General features: G+C 46.6%; 1 protein-coding gene across 1 annotated transcript; it reads right to left on the bottom strand.

The window, feature by feature from the left end:
* Nucleotides 1-1,205: 1,205 nt before the first annotated feature.
* On the bottom strand, nucleotides 1,206-17,951 carry EFHC1 (EF-hand domain containing 1). The gene is made up of 11 exons (XM_062488401.1): nucleotides 17,847-17,951; nucleotides 12,654-12,875; nucleotides 10,723-11,010; nucleotides 8,840-8,989; nucleotides 7,580-7,772; nucleotides 7,132-7,352; nucleotides 6,282-6,422; nucleotides 4,910-5,123; nucleotides 4,424-4,571; nucleotides 3,421-3,622; nucleotides 1,206-1,331 (listed from the first exon to the last, which is right to left on the bottom strand). The coding sequence occupies exons 1-11, from the start codon at nucleotides 17,949-17,951 to the stop codon at nucleotides 1,206-1,208; spliced, it is 2,010 nt and encodes a 669-aa protein (XP_062344385.1).
* Nucleotides 17,952-18,384: the final 433 nt, after the last annotated feature.

Here is an 18,384-nt window from a genome sequence, read left to right on the forward strand (position 1 = left end):
GTATTTGTAGGAGATGATTTATCTGATGTGGTTAGGCACATATTTTTTGGTGAGCTATATTGTGTATTTTGTGCAGCTGGCCTCAGGCACACGACATCACTTGGCTGAGGGCTAGGTTATGGTTTCGTAGCCTGTGCAGAAAATAGTTTCTGATTTTCTACAGCTCAAGTAATTTCATCTGTAAGTTTTTGGTCTCTTGAGATCTGAGGTGGACCAGAGATCCCTGGAATGATCCATGCTCAGGGTGAGCAGCAGCACAAAAAGGGCCCTGAAGGGAAGAGCAGTAACCGCTCCAAACAAGGGGAGATGGGAGGGAACTGTCACACGGAGACTCTCAGCTGTCTGAGGGAAAGTGGGAATCCACGGCACAAAAGCTGATTTAAAGCAGTATTTTGTTCCAGAGGGCTTTGTTCTCTGTGTGTGTGCCAGCTGCCTTTTCTGTGTGCTCCATGGCAACACCTGGCAGGTGTCACTTGGGGTGAGAAGGCTCCTGCCACGTTACCTTGTCATGGGGAGATGAGTAAGAGAGCACGAGTGTCATAACTCCATTGCTATGCCAACTGCCCCGTTCCCTTTTCCTTGGAGACCTGTGGTGAGTTGACAGGTGAATAAGGTGGGTTTAGATGGGATCTCAGTCCTAAAACCATTCTCCCAGCTTCTTGTCAAAAAATGCAGAGCTGCTGTCAGCAGATTTGTGTGCAGACCTGTTACTTCCAAATAACTCACCATCATCATCCTATTTTGAGCAGACCCAGAATTACAATTTGTGTTTTCCCCCCCACCCTTATTTTAATCCTTAGCTATTCCAGCCATTCTATTTAAAACAGACTTTTTAACACTTTCATAGCAACTGCAATTTTATTGCAATTTTAATAACAAACTGGCAGTCTTCACTACTTGAAGGTGAAAAGCCCATCTGAGTGGTTTTCTCTCCAGGCTCCAGAGAGCTTTGGCTCTCTAAAGTACTGCACTAAAAGGTTGAGAAAACGGTGGAAGAACCTGACTTTGGTTCTCAGAATTATTTCTTTGTCTCCTGTAAGTTTCATTTCAACTTCCAGCAGTGAGGTTGAGTTTGGGTGTGGCAGGGAGAGGTTAGGAAGAAAAAAAGTTAACATGAGGGTGGAATCAGCTGGGTTTGTAAAAGAGGGAGGGAGAGAATGAAGAAAGGGTGAAAAACAGAACACCCTTTTTGGAGTACAATGTCTTCAAGTCAGCTGAGGATTCAGTTGCTGGTCCTGCCCTTCAGCTTCTGCGAAGAGATTACTAGGGAAGGCTAGAAGGAACTCACGGTAGTTTACTTTGTCTTCATCACAGGAACAGTAGTCAATCAGCTGGGGGGATAAAAAAAAACACAGGAAACATCATCAAGAGTTGGAAAAAGCTGCAAAATTGGGGTTGTTTTTAGAGGAAAGTGCCCAGAGTTTTCTTTGTGTGACAGAGCAGATGTTATTCCCCCATGTGGATTTCCCCATCCTGGTAGTCCTGAATCACAGGTAAACTTGGAATCATAGAACCATTAAGTATTGAAAAGACCTACCAGGTCATTGAGCCCAACCTTTAGATCATCAAGTCCAACCATTTAAGGATTGAACTCGATGATCTAAAGGTTGAACTTGATGATCTAAAGGTTCAAGTCCAACCTTGAATGCCTATAGATGACACTAAGCTGTGCAATGAGAAGAGTTAAAGTGTTTGAGTTTAATCCTGATTTCCTTCTGGGCCTCACTGGAGTCGCAACAGAGCCACAAAAATACAAAGCATGGCCACAGACTGAGATGGGCCAGAGGAAATCATGCAGAAATCCCTGCCAAAAGTGGGGTAGGGGCAGTGTATGTGAGCAGTCACTGTTCCCTGGTGTCACTTTGGGGTGTGCACATGGCACAAAGGGGAGACACAGATAATTGAGCTTGGTGACAGCCCCACTAATGAGCCAGTTCTGGTGTCTGTGCCTGACCCTGCATTGTGTTACAGGGCCACAGCCTTTATGTGCTTCAGGGGAAGAAAGAAGGCTTTTGTTTCTTTAATTGCATAAGTAATCTCCTTCTGACACCCAGCGAGAAGGAAAAGGTCTAATATCACAATTCCTTGAAAGGATTCTTCTTCCCCTCGTTGCCTGGAGACAGATTCTCTGTCTGGGGTTTGCTTCTGCGACTGACAACTGTGCTCCTCTCCAGGCAGTGAACTCTCTGCCATATGTTTAATTTATAGCCCTGCCACGCTTCCCAGGGCTCTGGGAATACTGGGATTAAGATTTCAGGAGAGGAGATGGATGTTTTTAGTGCATAGGTCCTAGACTTGGGCTCACACGTGGGAGTTTAGCTTCAACTGTCACAGGTTCTCCACATAATTTTAGGAGTGTTACTTCTCTCCCACTCAGAGTGGAGCAGGGATTGTCACCACACTGTAAATTCCTCGGGGCAGAGTGAGCTCTGATGAAATCTGGTACAGAAAAACCCTGAGTGCTTGTCAGAGCCTTTATTCATCCCACATTCAGAGACACAAATCCCCTGCCCATGCACCTTGCTAACCATGGCTGTGATGCTCACAGTTGCCTGCTTTAGAGAAGTTTTTATTTTAGAGGGGGTAAATAACTCCCTCTGGTTTCTAGATTTCTCTAAAGTCCCAGTGCCCCTTTATTGGCCACTAATCTACTGCCTATCACATGATGCTGAGGAAACATCCTTGCCTATCATATTCCTGAAAGGATCCTCCTCCATCCCCATTGAAGGAATTTTTCCCTTAGTTTCCCTCACACTCTCTGCTCTGCAGTCTGTGATCTCCACGTTTTTTTTGTCGCTCATAGTGCCCAACAAGTGTTAACTAGGACATTATGATTCTAAAATAATAATAATAATAATAATAATAATAATAATAATAATAATAATAATAATAATAATGATAGTAGTAGTAGTAGTAGTAGAAAATGCTTAGTTTTAAGACCTTCAGTTCAGTTGCTGTTAAATCCAGAATGTCTCTAAGCTTTCCTAAGGCACATTCCTTGAACATCTCAGTGTCACCTCTACTTAATCCCAGCTGTGCTTAAGTCATCACAGACACTCCAAGGACCCTGTGCAAAATTTTTATCATGATTCTTGATCTCTACCACAATACACAACCTCTTCTACTCATCCAAGACCTGAACCAGCAGGAATTTTCACATATTACAGTGCAGCCAAACATGGGGGGCAACTTGGATAACATTTTTTCCTTTCCTTAGAGGACAGCAATATTATCTCCTCTAAGGCACAGGCTCAGTCCAACAGCTCAGAAGTTTTTCTAAACTGAGATTCTCTTGTACTTTTCTTGAATTTGTTCTCCTTTGAAAGCTAGAGCAGCTGGTTAGAATTGGTTTTTAGAATAAATCTTTTGGAAGAGCCATAGGAAGGGAATTCCACATGCACAGCACCCCTTCCATCTGACCTTTTTAAGAAGAATGGTGCTGGTTGGCACGTGGAACCTGTCACAAACATTTAAAAATCTTGCTTTATCCAGGAAGCCAGAGCCCTCTTCATCAAAATGATGAAATGCCTCATGAAACTGCCTGGTATTGAAGGGCTCTTGGAGCTTCAGTTCTTTCTGCACCTCCACAATTAAGTCATCCAGGTCCTTCTTGGGGACACCACTGCAGAAGAAAGGAATAACAGGACTTCATGTAAAAACCCATTTTGGCAGCCTTGCTGTGACACTTGAGTGGAAAAGGAGCACTTCCCTCTGTGCTCCACAGTGTCAGAAACTGAGGGAAACTTGAGTTTCAACCAGAACCATGATATAACTGCCTCCAAACAATGTTCTGAGGTAACAGTGTTGTTACTGGGTCACACAAACTGGGTCCAGACAGCTAAAAGGAGGATGTGGTCTAGGCTTTGATGGGCTGATAAGCAAAGAAGGAAAAAATGCCCTGAAAAAGGGCACCACCACCACCTGCTGAGCCTACAACCATCAAGCAGCTCAAGTTAGCAGCATCTGTTACAGTGAACTGAGGCCTTTTGGGAAAAGATTTGTCCCCTATCCCTGGAAGTGTTTAATATCAGGTTGGACAGGGCTTGGAGCAACCTGGGATAGTGGAAGGTGTCTCTGCCCATTACAGGAGTTGGACTGAGCTGATCTTTAGGTCCTTGCAACCCAAGCCCTTTTGTGATTCTATGATTTTGGCTGGAAGTCCAAACACTTCTTGAACTCGGGCTTGGTGCTGTGACCACTTCTCTGTCTCTGCTTCTGGGCCAGAGCTGTCCCAGGAGGCTTTGTGGCAGGCAGCAGCCACAACATTTTACTGTAGACACTTCACACCCTCTGAATGTGCCCAAACACATCCTCTTGGAGATGAACCACCAGCAGAGCAGGAGGCTGGAGCCCAGGGAGGCTGCTGAAAAAGCTGTCAACTTTAGTCTTACTTAGCTCCACCAGCCCATTCTTTGTAGCCTACCTGCTGGTAGTATCCACTGCCACCTTCCGTGGGAGGAAATGATCCCTTATGGATTGCACTGTTGCTGCAGGGAAACTCTCTGCATTTCTCTCCAAATAATTAAGCACATATTCATCAGCATCAGTGATAACAAACCTGTGGCCAAACACTGGGGAAGAAGCATTAAAGAATTAATGTTACCAGTGTTTTAGCATGGGTTAAAGTAATTTCTTCATCCAGGAGGGAGCAGGATTCTTCTCCTGTGACTGGGCAAAGCTTTGAGCCAGCTTTTCTACTTGTTTCACTCCTCGATTCACTGATTGAAGTGTTCAAACAGTGACAGTAACAAAGTTGTATCAATGTACACCAGCTGCTGATCTGGAAACTCAAATGTAACCAGACCCAGAAGAAGCTGAACTTTCCAGTGAAGGAATGGACATATATGCACTGACCATGCAATAAATGACACATCAGAGCAGAGTATTGTAAATCCAGGCTGGATTTTACCTTCAATTGTAGAACCGATGGTGAGGTCAGAGGGCTCATAGTATATGGGATTCTCTGGAGTAGACCCTGGCTTGGTAACTTTGGTCCTTTTTAAGTATTTGCCTCCAAGGATGCCAGAGTTTTTGACTGGGGGTTCATAGATGCTGATAGTGTCATCAGAGAGGAAATAAGAGAGGATGAAACGACGATTTTTGTCCTCAGGCACTGGTGATTCCTAAAGCAAGAGTAGCAGGTTTGGACCAGAGCATTTGAACTAGCTTTTCCTTGCCTGGGGTACTTAGGAGTACCTAGTAACCCACTCATAAGCACCCAGAGCTTTTTTTATAGCTGACTAAACAAAGCACTTGATGTGCTGACATAGCTTAACAAAGCACTAGACAGCACTTAGGATCTGAATTTCAAAGGTTACTTGCTTTACTCAAGCCACTGAAGCAGAATCTGGGCTGAAGTTACCAAGTATACTCAGTGTTTCCAGAGCCTGAGTAATCCAAGAAAAAGGAATATCCTATATGGAATGATTCATCCCAGAGTGCCTGTAAAATTCCGATTTAAATTACATTTTTCGTTATGCTGAGTGCCTGAGAGAGGCTGGTACTGCTTCAGCCCTTAGTCACAGGAAGTCACTCCCCTGACACACCAGTGGGTTTACTTGCTGAGTTGAAAGCTAAGTGGATCTTAACTCCTCAGCTGTGACCTTTAGGGAACTCCTGCACAACAGGGAAAAGAAACCAGCCCTTATCCACCCGGAGTGTTTGGAGAGGGCAGGCACAAGGCAGCACAGGAAATGCCATCGCTGCTGCTGGATGTGCCAGAGGCTCCTTGCATAAACCAGCTGTGAAGCCAGCACAAAGGCCAGGGCCTGGGTGCTGCTGTGGGTGGAAAACACCATTCCCATGGATTTTCCAGCTTCTACACCGACACTTGGCTGCTCTGCTAGGACAGCTCCTTGCTGGCTGCTGCATGCAGGACTAGCCTGGAGAAGGACAGGGACTGGAGCCAGCAGCAGAGGCATCAAGCACTGGCTGGTGGCAGCGGTGGCAGGCAGGCAAGGCACAGTGCCCAGTGCAGGCTGCTTCAGCTGGGGCCATCTATCACATAGCAGGGGCAGAGGGAGTTTTTCCATAAATGGCTGTGGGTTTGTAGCAGGTCTCGTTTGTCCTTTATGGCCTTATTTTTTTTCCCTAGTTTTGTGAGCTGCCAATTGTCACAGCAAGCACACAATAACCCCATTGCATCTCCCTAGGGACACTCGTGTTGGTTCAGGGAACTCTCTCTTTTTGCACTGGCACAAAGGAGAGTCCGCCAACAGCTTTGTCTGGGCAGGCTGCTCCTCCCATCCTGCTGGCATTATTCCACCAAGGAAAACACTCACCAGGGCCACCTGGTACCGCAGGACCTTGAGATTATTCTCCAGCATCTTAATGATATCTTTCCGTGGAGGCTTCGGAAACAGACTAAGGCAGTTCTGGAGAGAGTCTTCAGGGATGCCAAAACCATTGTAGGGAGGAATTACCTGCACCCAGAGGAGATATCAACCATAACCAGCTGCAACTAAGAACAAGACAAAATTTACAAGGCTTAGCAAAGCCCATCAGATTTGGAAGGAAATATTCTGCTGCCAGGTAGCGAGAGCTGTGACATCCTGCCCAGTAGAGATAGATGATACCAGCCTGGCCATGTGTTTTATTTAATGAAAATATAAAAGGATTAAGCAAATCTGAAACCCAGAAAGCCAGGTAATTTCTCTGAATTAAGAGGTTATGGCTATATTAAAGAACCATAGAATGGTATGGGTTGAAAAGGACCTTAAAATCATCTAGTTCCAACTAAACCTTCCCATGCGCAGGAACTCAGCCATCAAATGGTTACACTAGTAACCTAATCCCCACTATGCCTGTGGTCTAAACCACAGCTCCAAACCATTTCCAGGCTCAGTTTGGGAGGTAACAAGGGCTGTGAACATCCCCAGCAGGCAGTTTGGACTTGGCAACACTGTTTTGAAGAGTGAGGGAAAGTTCAGTAATATGAGTGCAGCCAGGCTTTCATTTTTATATTGATTATGACCATTCTTGCCTTGTCTTTTTCAAGTTGCTTGATTTTTTTTTTCTTTAAGATGAACTTGTTTTCTACAGGTTCTTACTAACCTGGACCTCTACTTTACTATAAGAGCTTATACCAACTGCTTCCTTTCCTCCCTTCTTTTGAGAAATTGTTTGCAGTACCTGTGGAACTTTTTCAAGTGGTTTCTTATTTACATCCACTGGCTGGAAGTCTGTGATGCCATATTTTTCACGATAGAAGTCCTGGGTGAACTTGTCACAGTCATAGATTAAGAAGGTGCGTCCAAGGAGGGTGACAGTTTTGCCAATACCAAAATCTTTGGGTGAGTACCACTCTTGTACCTCATGGTCAGTGATCTCCAGCACACAGCTTGGGAAGTTCTCTAAGGACAAGGGAGCAGCAGGAAAAATAAATCAATCAGGGAGATGTTAACACTTCCTAGTGAAAAGGGATATAAAGGCAAGATGTATAAACAGCTACAGGGAGATGCTGGCATTGCTCTCCTGCCACTGTTCCCCAAAAGAGAAAGAATTTAGTCACCATTTGAAGAATTTTTTTTTTGACCATGAAATAATGACACCTTAGCACAGATGGATGTGCCAATCTTACTGTTCTTGTCCACAAAGATTTTGGGCAAGCGCTGGCGTCTCATGAGTACTGGGAATGGGTCTCTCCCATCATTTCTCTTGTGGACTTCCCGAACCTCCACTGTGTCATCTGCCAAGAAGTAATGGATGATGCAGGGATGGTGATCACCAAAGGTACAGTTGGTGTCATCCCATATGGCATAGAAGCGAAGCACCTGGAGTGGAGAAAAAGAAAAGGCAGACAGACATGGATCAGAATCATCCTTTGGTGCTGCAGAAATCAAAACTCTTCACACTGAGATGCTCAAGAGTTCCCCATGGTTCAGCTCCTGAAGAGGCAGGAGAGATACACGGAGAATTTAGCCAGAGCAAGGGGCATTGGTGTTTGTCTGAAATTGTCTGCTCTAGCACCTGGCATCAGTATTTTGCTGGGGAGGAGTGGATGCAGCAAGACCATTCCTAATAGAACTGCATCTGGCTGCTAAATTCCAGAGGCAGGTGGCTTATCTCATCCCAACAGAAAGCAAGAGAGTAATGGATGATATTGAACACAGGCTCTGCAATCCAAAGAGGAGCCGTTTACAAGGCACAAAGCCCAGAAGAAAAAAAAAAAAAAAACATAAAAGGTTTTGTTTCTCACTAAAGCCAAGAAAGGAGCAAATCTGGAGTCTGTTCAGCAGGCTGAGACAATTTAGAATGAGTGCGATTGCAGACACTCACAAGACCTGGGTTTCAGTAGCACATTTTCACTGTAATCACAGAATCTTTTAGGTTGGAAGATCCTTGAGTCCAACCTCTGACTGACCCCCCACCTTGTCACCCAGCCCAGAGCATTGAGTGCCACATCCAGTCATTCCTTGGACACTTCCAGGGATGGGGGCTCCAAACAGGCTCCCTGGGCAGCCTGTTTCAATGTCTAATCACCCTTCCTGGGAGGAAATTCTTCCCAATTCAACCTAAACCCCCCTTGCACAACTTGAGGCCATTTCCAGTCCTGTCACTTGCCTGAGAGAAGATACTGACCCCCCATGGCTGTCCCCTCCTGTCAGGGAGTTGTGCAGAGCCACAAGATCCCCCCTGAGCCTCCTTTTCTCCAGGCTGAGCCCCTTTCCCAGCTCCCTCAGCCTCTCCTGGTGCTCCAGCCCCCACCCCCGGACACACTCCAGACCCTCAATGTCTTTCCTAAAGTGAAGGGCCCAGACCAGGACATAGGACTGGAGGTACCTCACCAGTGTGATGTGGGTAATTATACAATAATTTGGGTAATCCCTAGCTCTCTCACCTTCGTGTCATAGGTCAGGAACTGCCTGAAGGGATCGGGACCTGCAGGCACGATGGGTTTTTGCACAGGTGTCCGACGCTGTTCCGTGTAAGGATCCGAAACCAGCTCCTCTGGAGGGTTCACTACAATTCCTTGGCTCTCCAGGAACACCTAGGAAGGTCATCTGAGGTGTTAGTGCTGCCAGGAGTTTTGAAGGTAAGAGGTGACTAGAGGTTACAGGTGGGCTGGGGTGAGTGAGGTCAGAATTTTTCAAGTTCACTCCTCACAGAGAATTCTACAGCAACAGCAAAATACAACAGATGACAAATACATTTGTTTAAGCTGCTTCTTAACTTTGCTTACCCTTTAATTAATTAGAGCAGTCCTGTCCTGAACATCCTAACTCAGATTTCACTTAAGCACAGTCTTCCCTGGCCTTAGGGCTTTAAATGGAAGATAACTGTCAGCTGGTCTCTTTTATGTAAATGAAAAAGATCAAATTGCTGTATAAACAGAGATTTGGTCAGCCTAAATTTGCAAGAACTTAGGGCTGTGTCAGACTGTTAGAAGAAGCTAGTGTCACCCAAACTAGGCACATCAAGACCCTTCAGGCATGAGGATATGTGTCAGTGGCAGCTTCATTCCATCTTTCAGGAGTACTTTTTCCACAGAAAGAGTGCAATCTGCTTGTTTATAAAGGGATTTTTAGCTTACCTTGGACCATGAACAAAATCCAGGGTGTTACTCATGGACTTGCATCAGTCACCCAAAATAACATCCGAAGTCAAGGGACTTGTTCCCTTTTTGGCTTTGGGAAGTGGTCCATGAAAACATTCAGCCCAGGAAGCACCTATGCAATTATCTCCCACAGGAACGTGAGATCCCCTGGGAGACTCACAAGGCAGGTTCACACTTTCAGACTCACAGTTTTCTGGTCTGGAAGATGTCAGTAAATGATAAATACACTACTGGCCTATTGAGATGTAGACCCATGTAGCTCATTCCATGTTCTTCATCAATATTAACATGAGGACCAGCTCTTGATTTGATGTGGGCTGACTTGAGCAGTCACCCAGCTGCAGCAGAGGTGGCCCTACAGCCACATTTAGACCAATATCTTATACATGCCTGGGAACATTCCTGGGCACTGAGGCCAACTGACAAGGAAGATCCTGGACCTAAACTCTCCCAGCCTCCAGGACAGGTTGACTGCATGTAACTCACCTACTGGGAATGGTCCCTGGAGCAGTCTAACTCCTGGCCTGGAAGAATAGTAGCTGACCAGGGCTGAGATTTTACTGGGGACAAAGTAGCAGGATACCAGCATACTGGTAATTCTTATTTCTTGTTATTGGATCGTTATTATCTCATTTACTGGCACAGAAACAGCCAGAATTAGAAAAGCAGACAATGAGTAAGCTTTCTTAGAAAGGTCAATTCATACCATGATTCTCAACCCATGGATCATGGCTTGGCTATGGATGTGTGAAGAGTTACTGCTTGTATTTCCTTCCACTGTTCCTAACAGAGAAATATTAAATCAGAAAAGAATCAGGATCACTGATTTCCCACTCATGTCTGCACAATGTTTCATCTGGACTCCAAGCAGTTAAACTGCCCAGTCATGAACTTAGAATTTGTATTGTAAAGAGAAGTCCTGAGGACAAAAGAGCAGTCCTGGGGCAAAAATACTGGGCAGCTAACTCGCCCTCAAGCAGATGTCATACCCTGAACTCCCCTTCAACTTGAAAAAAGAAATCTACACAAAAAGCAAAATGAAAGACTGCGAGCACCCACATCACAAAAGCTACAGCTGCAAACTGCTGGACCCTAGGTAATTAAAATTTAAAAAGACTCCTGCCATTCCCAGGAGTCTTTCTGTCAGTGCTGTCCCCACAACACACCTTGGTGAAGCAGTCACAGTTGACCAGGCGGTAGGTCCTGCCATATATGGTGAGGTCGATGCCCAGGTTCAGATCCTTCCAGTGGTAATAATCCCCGTGCTCATTCTTGGGCACCCGGTGACGTTTCATGAGTTTGCCTTGAAGCAGGCCCGAGTTCTTCACCTTGGGCTCGATGATGCACATGCTGTCATCTTCCAGGTAGTAGTAGAGACCCACCTGGCGGATCCGATAATGCTCCTCTGCAGAGATAGCAACTTCCTCCATGAAGTAGGCATCGAACTTCAAAACCTGCCCAAGGGATAATATAGCAAAGGGAGAGAGAAAGAAACAATTTGAAAACCATGATTAGTCTATCAAGGTGAATAATTTATTTGTAATTTGCTTTGGTGGTGTAATATTAGTGGATTAGATTCTAAGAATCTTGAAAGACAGCTGTGGCCTAATCTGTGAGTGACAGCAGAGGCACCAGGAGGGCTTTTATCAATATGTGCCTTTTGCAAATCTGGTGTGCCTGAGAAAAGTGTAAAAATACAGCTTTTTCCCTACTTTTTGATCACCTGCTGTTTCACTGACTGCCAGATGCTTGGCTGCTGACAGTAATCTACTTTACTGTTTTACACACAGCTCTTTATTTACAGCCCTGATTTAGGGAAGTTATCCACAGATTTTAGCAAAGAGTTCAACCACATCTGAGGATTTTAAAATCCGAAAGAGGTCATCATTTTAAGGCCAGGCTGGAGTGGCTCTGAGCAACCTGGACTAGTGGAAGGTGTCCCTACCCATGGAAAGGAGGCTGGAACAAGATGATCTTGAAAGTCCCTTTCCATGATCTGAAGTCACAGATATTCAGCACTGACAGCAAAAACGGATTTGTGCTGGGGAAACAAGGAAAGTAATCAGCCAGTCCCTCTGTTGGCAGAAGTAGGAGGAATATTCCCTCCAAGATCATTCAATGCCCCTAAGAAAGTGCAGGTGGCCAATCAGGCCTTGCATACCCAGCCTAGATCAGCCCAGAGGTCTGGATAATTAAGAGATTATATAGCCAGCAAGTTCCTATCAGTCAGCAAAGTTCTCCACAAGGGATTGTGACATCCCCAGCAGCACTGGGGTGCCTGCTGCTCCTGCGGCTTGAAGGAAGGGGCATAGAAGGACCTGACAGATTAAACAGCAGCATCTACATTACTCTGAAGGAACAGCCTCAGCAATTAACAGAGCACATCTGTTTCCCAGCCTGTGTCACAGCCAGGCTGAGGGCTGGCTGGCTGCAGACTGCTCTGGCAGGGCTGGCAGTGTGTGGAGCCTGCACGTGCTGAGCTCCAGAGCCCTGCAGCTCCCACTGCAGCAGCTGCTCCATCCACGGCTGCGGGTTGCAGCTTGAGCCATTGGCACAGTGAAAACCACGGGTCAGCTCAGCACTGCTCTGAGCAGACACAGAGACACCACCCAGTGTGATATGATCACCCAGATGGGAAGCACTAATAGAGCAGTTCAGGTTGTGACATGTTGTGGTGACCAACGCAAGCATGAATAGATAGACCACGATCAAACAGGCTGCCAGGGTTCCCTCTGCAGACTGACTTTTCCAGTTAAAGCTCAATTACAACCTCAATCTAGTTTTGGAAACACAAAACTCCAGGCTCTGGTTTACACAGCAATGCTTATAAACTGGAGCTTTCCAGAGCTAATCAAACCTCTTTTCCAACATCTGCTGGAAATGCTCGAGTGTAACTTGCAGGGAATGTCTTATATTGTTTATGTATTATAATACTTCTCCTGAGCAAAGAAAGCCTCTTTCAGCCTGGGATTCAGCTGTCTCTGACTAAGGGCTCTGGCATCTGAAAACTGCTGCATGCAGTCCCGTGAACCCTGGAGCTGACTGTTTATGTCTCTGAATCTGGCCAGTGATATTCCTGCGATCATCTCCTTTTTACCTTTTTGTCATAAGCCACGAATGCTGGAGTGAAGCGGGAAGGGGCAGGCCTCTTGACTTGCCCATAGGTCAGTGAGGTTCCCTTGGTGCATAAATCATCTAATTCATCTTGAGAGAGCTGATTTGCAAAGAGTGTCTCCCCACCAATCCCCTCTCTTGGCAGCCGGGAAAAGGCATATCCATTTTTGAAGTCCAGTGTCTGGGACCGATGAAAAGATGTTTTCTGTTGGAAGGAAATCCAGCTATCAAAATACTGCATGAATTTAGCAGATACAGCTACTGGAAGCATAAAAAACCCCAGTAAGAGAGTGCAATATCAAGAATGTCTCCTCCCACACACATCTCCAACATTTTATTATAAACTACTGCAGCAGTTATTTAAAATCAGATTTTGTATTTAGATAGGGAAGTGGAAAAAACAGTGGTGGGTGTACAAAGCATGAGAGTGAACTCAGATCCTTGCACTGCCACAGACTCTGGAAGAACTTAAATCACTGAATTTCCTGACTGACACCACATACAGTGCCTAGAACAGCATGTCAGCACTTTATCTGCCCTGGTATTTAACTCACCAGCTCTTTGTTCCCTACCCTATTTGTCAGCAGTTCAGAGCACCATGGGACTACAGTTATTGCCTTATGGTGCTCCCTTCACTGTTGTGCACTCTCTGTGAATTCCATTGTTATTTATTTTCTTAATCCTCCCCTGGGCATGATACAGGATTTTCTCTGCAGGGTTAAATCAAGGCACGTCATGCTCACAGAACTACAATTACAAAATGTTCGAAAGCACATTAATTGTTTTATCACCTGTCTACAGAGTCATAGACTCATAGAACAGTTTGAGTTGGAAGGGACATTAAAGCTTACCCAGTTTCACCCCCTGCCATGGGCAGAGACACCTTTCACTATCCCAGGTTGCTCCAAGCCCTGTCCAACCTGGCCTTGGACACTTGCCGGGATGAAGCAGCCGTGGCTTCTCTGGGCAACCTGTGCCAGGGCCTCACCACCCTCTTTGCAAAAAACTTCTTCCTTGTATCTAATCTCAATTAAACCTCTTTGAGTTTAAAAACATCATTCCTTGTCCTACTGCTACAAGCCTGGCTAAAAAGTTTGTCCCATCTTTCATGAGACACCTTTAGGCATTGAGAAGGGGCTCTAAGGATCCTTCCCCAGGTGAACACTCCCAGCTGTCCCAGCCTGGATCCAGAGCAGAGGGGCTCCAGCCCTTGGAGCATCTCTGTGACCTCCTCTGGATTTACTCCAGCAGATCCATGTCCTATTTATGCTGAGGACTCCAGATCTGGAGGTAGCTCTGCAGGTGGGGGTCTCACCTGAGCAGGGCAGAGGGGCAGAATCACCCCCTCCCCTGCTGCTCACACAGGGGGAGCAGCCCAGCACATGGCTGGGGTTTCTGTGTCCCAGGCTCTCATCCATCAGCAGCCCCAAATCCTTCTCCAAGGGCTGCATTCAATCAGAGCTGTGCACAGGACCTGATCTCTGTCAGCCTTGTTCTTCACCACTGAAGAGCAGGGTCAGACTTGAGTGACATCAAACTCTGCTTGCTGCACACTCCACCACACCTGGTACCTCACCTGCACTCCCAGAGCCTGCCTGCTCCCACTTTCAACACTTAAAGCTCCAGAGAAAGCAGGGGAAATTATGAGTCCCTGATAAAAAAACCTCTTGACTTTTGCCAAGCAAAACAAAGTTGTAAGCATTTCCAGTGCTGACAGAACAAGCTACAGCTCCTTTTTCCAGCCTCAGGCTTGCAGTCAGTCCAACCTCAGGCATGCAAACTGCTTCTTCTCCACCACCTCCCTCGCCTCTCAGAGTTAAGCTTCTAATCTTATTTATACCTTCAAGGCCCCACTTGAATTCCACATAATTCCTTGTTTTTTCTTTAAACTACATCTATAGATCTTGCAATGGAGAGAGCAGTGAGGAAAACAGGTGAAAAGATTTGTCTGAAGACATTTTTGCAGAACATCTTATAAAGTGCCACAGAACTTCCACTTCCTTTAGTTAAATAAATACCAAGGGAAAGCTGTGGGGAAAAAAAATCAAGGAAAACCAGGAAGTTTGTCTTTAATTTGAGCAATATCAGTGCTTGTTAGAAGTGTACAGGCTTTCAAGAGCCCACATTTGCCTAAAGAAAGCACCTCGTTGCTCATAAGGTTCTTCAGTGGATAAGCTCTCCCAAAGTGAGCCTGGATGCCAGATAACATCACCCAGGACCAGGTGACTAATGCAAATTTAAAAGGGAAAGCCCAGAATGTAAACTCCTAATCTCAGTTTCTGCCAGTGTTTATCTGAAGAAATTCCACTGAATTAAATCCTTTTCGCCAAGTCTGTAACACTTCACACAAACACCATTCCCTCTCCCAGTTCCTGTCTCCCTGTCCTGTGAGCACTAAGTAGTAACAACACTTCACTTGAACACAGAGGTTTCCTTCAGAACATCTCAGCATTCACTTGGAAACCAAGTATTGTGATGCCAGTTTTATGGACTGGAAAACTGTAGATTTTCAAGATGTTACAAATTATTTCAAGGAAATATTATTATCTGATGATAATTCTGAGATAGCCTTTATTACTGAATGATTATTTGTTATTAGTAATTTATATACAATTGGAGAACCCAGTTGTCACCAATTTCAGGCCAGGTTGGATGGGCTTGGAGCAATCTGATCTGTGGAAGATGTCCCTGCCCACGGGAGAGGGCTGGAACAAGATGATTAAGGTCCCTTCCGACCCAAACCATTCCATGATTCTGTGACGAGTACTTTCCACATACAAAGGTGAATGCAGCCAGGAATGTTTTCTGTTAAATATGCTCTCCAGGGAGGCTGTAAATCCCTCATGTGCCCAAACCAGGCATGAAACAATCCCCCTTTCGGCTTTTGGGTTGTTTTCTTGTTTTTTTTTTTTTGTTTGTTTGTTTTTGTTTTTTTTTTGTTGTTGTTTTGTTTTTTTTTTTTTTTAGTATATCAGAGAAATAAATGGAAGCATCTTCTGTTCTTCCATTCTCTAAATGCAAGTTCTCTGTGGCACCACTTCCTCAAGAGGACATTGGGAGAATTTGGGGTTATCAGGTCCTGAGGGCCTGGACCATTGGATGGGGAAAAGGAGAGGCTGTTTCCTCATTTAGGTATCAGGTGCAGAGGATGAGGATGAGACTGCTTCTTCCAGGGAACCTGGGAGCAGCTGAGAGTGTGTCACTTCCTGGAGATGATCCTTGGAGCTGTGATGGCACCAGTTCTGTGGTGGGATACCAGTTCTCTCATCAGGTTATCAGGTTCCAGACCTGGACTGTCAAGAATTCAGCTCTCCAGGCAACACAAGGAGAGCAGTTTTGGAAATATCAGAGCTTTGGAGGAAGGGGTATCAGGAAGGTGCTGATTGCCAATGAGACTGGTCACTTCAGGGTATATCTATGTAATAGATAAACTATGCCCAGGAAATAATGATATTGGGAATATTTGGGGAATTAATTCCTATTGGAAGAATGCTCAAGGTTTGATCAATAGTGGTTCTCCTGGGTATATTCAGTTGAGGAGGCATCACGTGAATTTAAGGAACTTGGTTCAGGACAGTATCAGTTCAGAAGACTTCACTTTGGGAAAACTCAGATGGTTCAGAGAAACAGCAGTTTTTCTGAGGGAATCAGGTTTCAGGATTGTGAAGCAAGCTTCGGGATATTCCTTGGGGTATCTCATGAACTGTGGGGGAACTATTGGATGGATTCAGGGGAACTGAATATCCAAAGGGGTGAGTTTGCAGACAGTAGCTCTGTAGTTATGGAAAAATTGTTTGAAATTTTAAGTGAGGCTCACAAATGAGGGTGAGGAGGGGTGAGTGTGTCTCTCTCCAAAGCCATCAGGACAAATTCAGGGCTATAAGATTGGGTACATGATGCAATGGATTCCTTGGGTAGAAGATTAAAAGTACCAAATCCCATTGAAGGTTAGTCCAGGGATACTTGATCCCTTGGGAACAGACTGCAATGTTCAATAACATTGGAAGAATTATGGGAGGGATCAGGAGATACCAGGCAGGTACACAGCATTCAGATCCCCCAGAACTGAGTCCATTTGGTGACTTTGAGAAACGCCAAGTCCCTAGGGGAGAGCTAAGTTGATATTAAATCTGCTGGGGAGCATTAAATGAGTTTACAGAGCACCAGGTTCTTTGGGGGTCATGTCCAGGGTTTGGTGAGTTTGAGGTTCCCAGGACACGGGTTCAAAGGACACCATGTTGTCTCAGGGATATTTGGTGAATGCAGGAGGTACCAGACCTCTTGGGGGAATTACAGGTTGATCTGAGGGAACAGCAGGTTCCCTTGGTATGGATTAAGGGGTAACATGTTCCCTGAAGAAACTGGTTCCCACTCTACTCTGCTCTTGTGAAACTCCACCTGCAGTGCTGCATCCAAGCTAGGAGCCCAAAACACAAGAAATGCAGGGATCAGTTGGAGCAAGTCCAGAGGAAACCATGGAGATGCTCCAAGGGCTGGAGCCCCTCTGCTCTGGAGCCAGGCTGGGAGAGCTGGGGGAGTTCACCTGGAGAACAGAAGGATCCAGGGAGAGCTCAGAGCCCCTGCCAGAGCCTAAAGGGGCTCCAGGAGAGCTGGAGAGGGACTGGGTACAAGGGATGGAGGGACAGGACACAGGGAATGGCTTCCCACTGCCAGAGGGCAGGGATGGATGAGATTTTGGGAAGGAATTGTTCCCTGGGAGGATGGTGAGGCTCTGGTATAGGGTGCCCAGAGAAGCTGTGGCTGCCCCTGGATCCCTGGAAGTGTCCAAGGCCAGGTTGGACGGGGCTTGGAACAACCTGGGATAGTGGAAGGCATCCCTGCCCATGGCAGGGGCTGGAACTGGATGGTCTTTAAGGTCTTCTTACTAAAGCCATTTACGGTTTTCTAACGCAAACCTTTCCACGACTCTATGAATATTATCAAGTTTAGGGGTTCCAAGTCTCCCGTGGATCTAAGAGGAAGGTCTGAGGAATACCAGGTTCCAAGGGTGTCTTCAGGGAATACCAGGTACCACCTGAAGCGCGTGCGGGGAGGTGCAGAGGCGCGTTCTGAGGTCGCCTCTCAGGGGGGCACCCACCAGACCAGCCCACTTTGATCGGGGGAGCCTCCCGCGGGAAGGGGGTACAGCGAGGGTACAGTGGGCGGGCGCGCTCACCGTGGGGTCCTTCATGACGCAGCCGGGGAGGAAGGGCAGCCCCGGCCCGGGCCCGATCGGGGGCCCTGTCCCTAGCCCCGGCCCTGGCTCCGGCCCCGAGCTCATGGCGGCGGCGGCGGCGCTGCGGGCCCGGCCCGACCGACGCGTCTCCACGGCAACCACCCGCGCGCTCAGTGCGCATGCGCGGACGGTCGTTCCCGCCTCTTTCCCTGCGCCTGCGCAGTGAGCGCGGCGGGGCGCGCGGTCGCCGTAGCGACGGGAAGGGCTCTGAGGGGCCGAACCGCCCCCCCCACCCCTGTGAGGGGAGCCCGGCCCCCGCAGCGTGGGAAAAAACACATGGAAAGGGTTAATCCTGCTTTATTTCCCCCTCACAGCCCCTCATAGTCCGCTCGGATCCCACTCACAGGCTTTCATATCCCACTCAGAGCTCCCTCGTATCTCCCTCGTAGCCCCTCACGTTAAAACATCTTGGCCGCCCTAATGGGTGGTGGCATCCGGACTGCTTCTTTTTGGGGAGTTTTCCCTGCCTTGTGCAGTG

This window comes from Cinclus cinclus, chromosome 3 (genome assembly GCF_963662255.1).
Source record: "Cinclus cinclus chromosome 3, bCinCin1.1, whole genome shotgun sequence".
NCBI classification, from domain to species: Eukaryota; Metazoa; Chordata; class Aves; order Passeriformes; family Cinclidae; genus Cinclus; species Cinclus cinclus.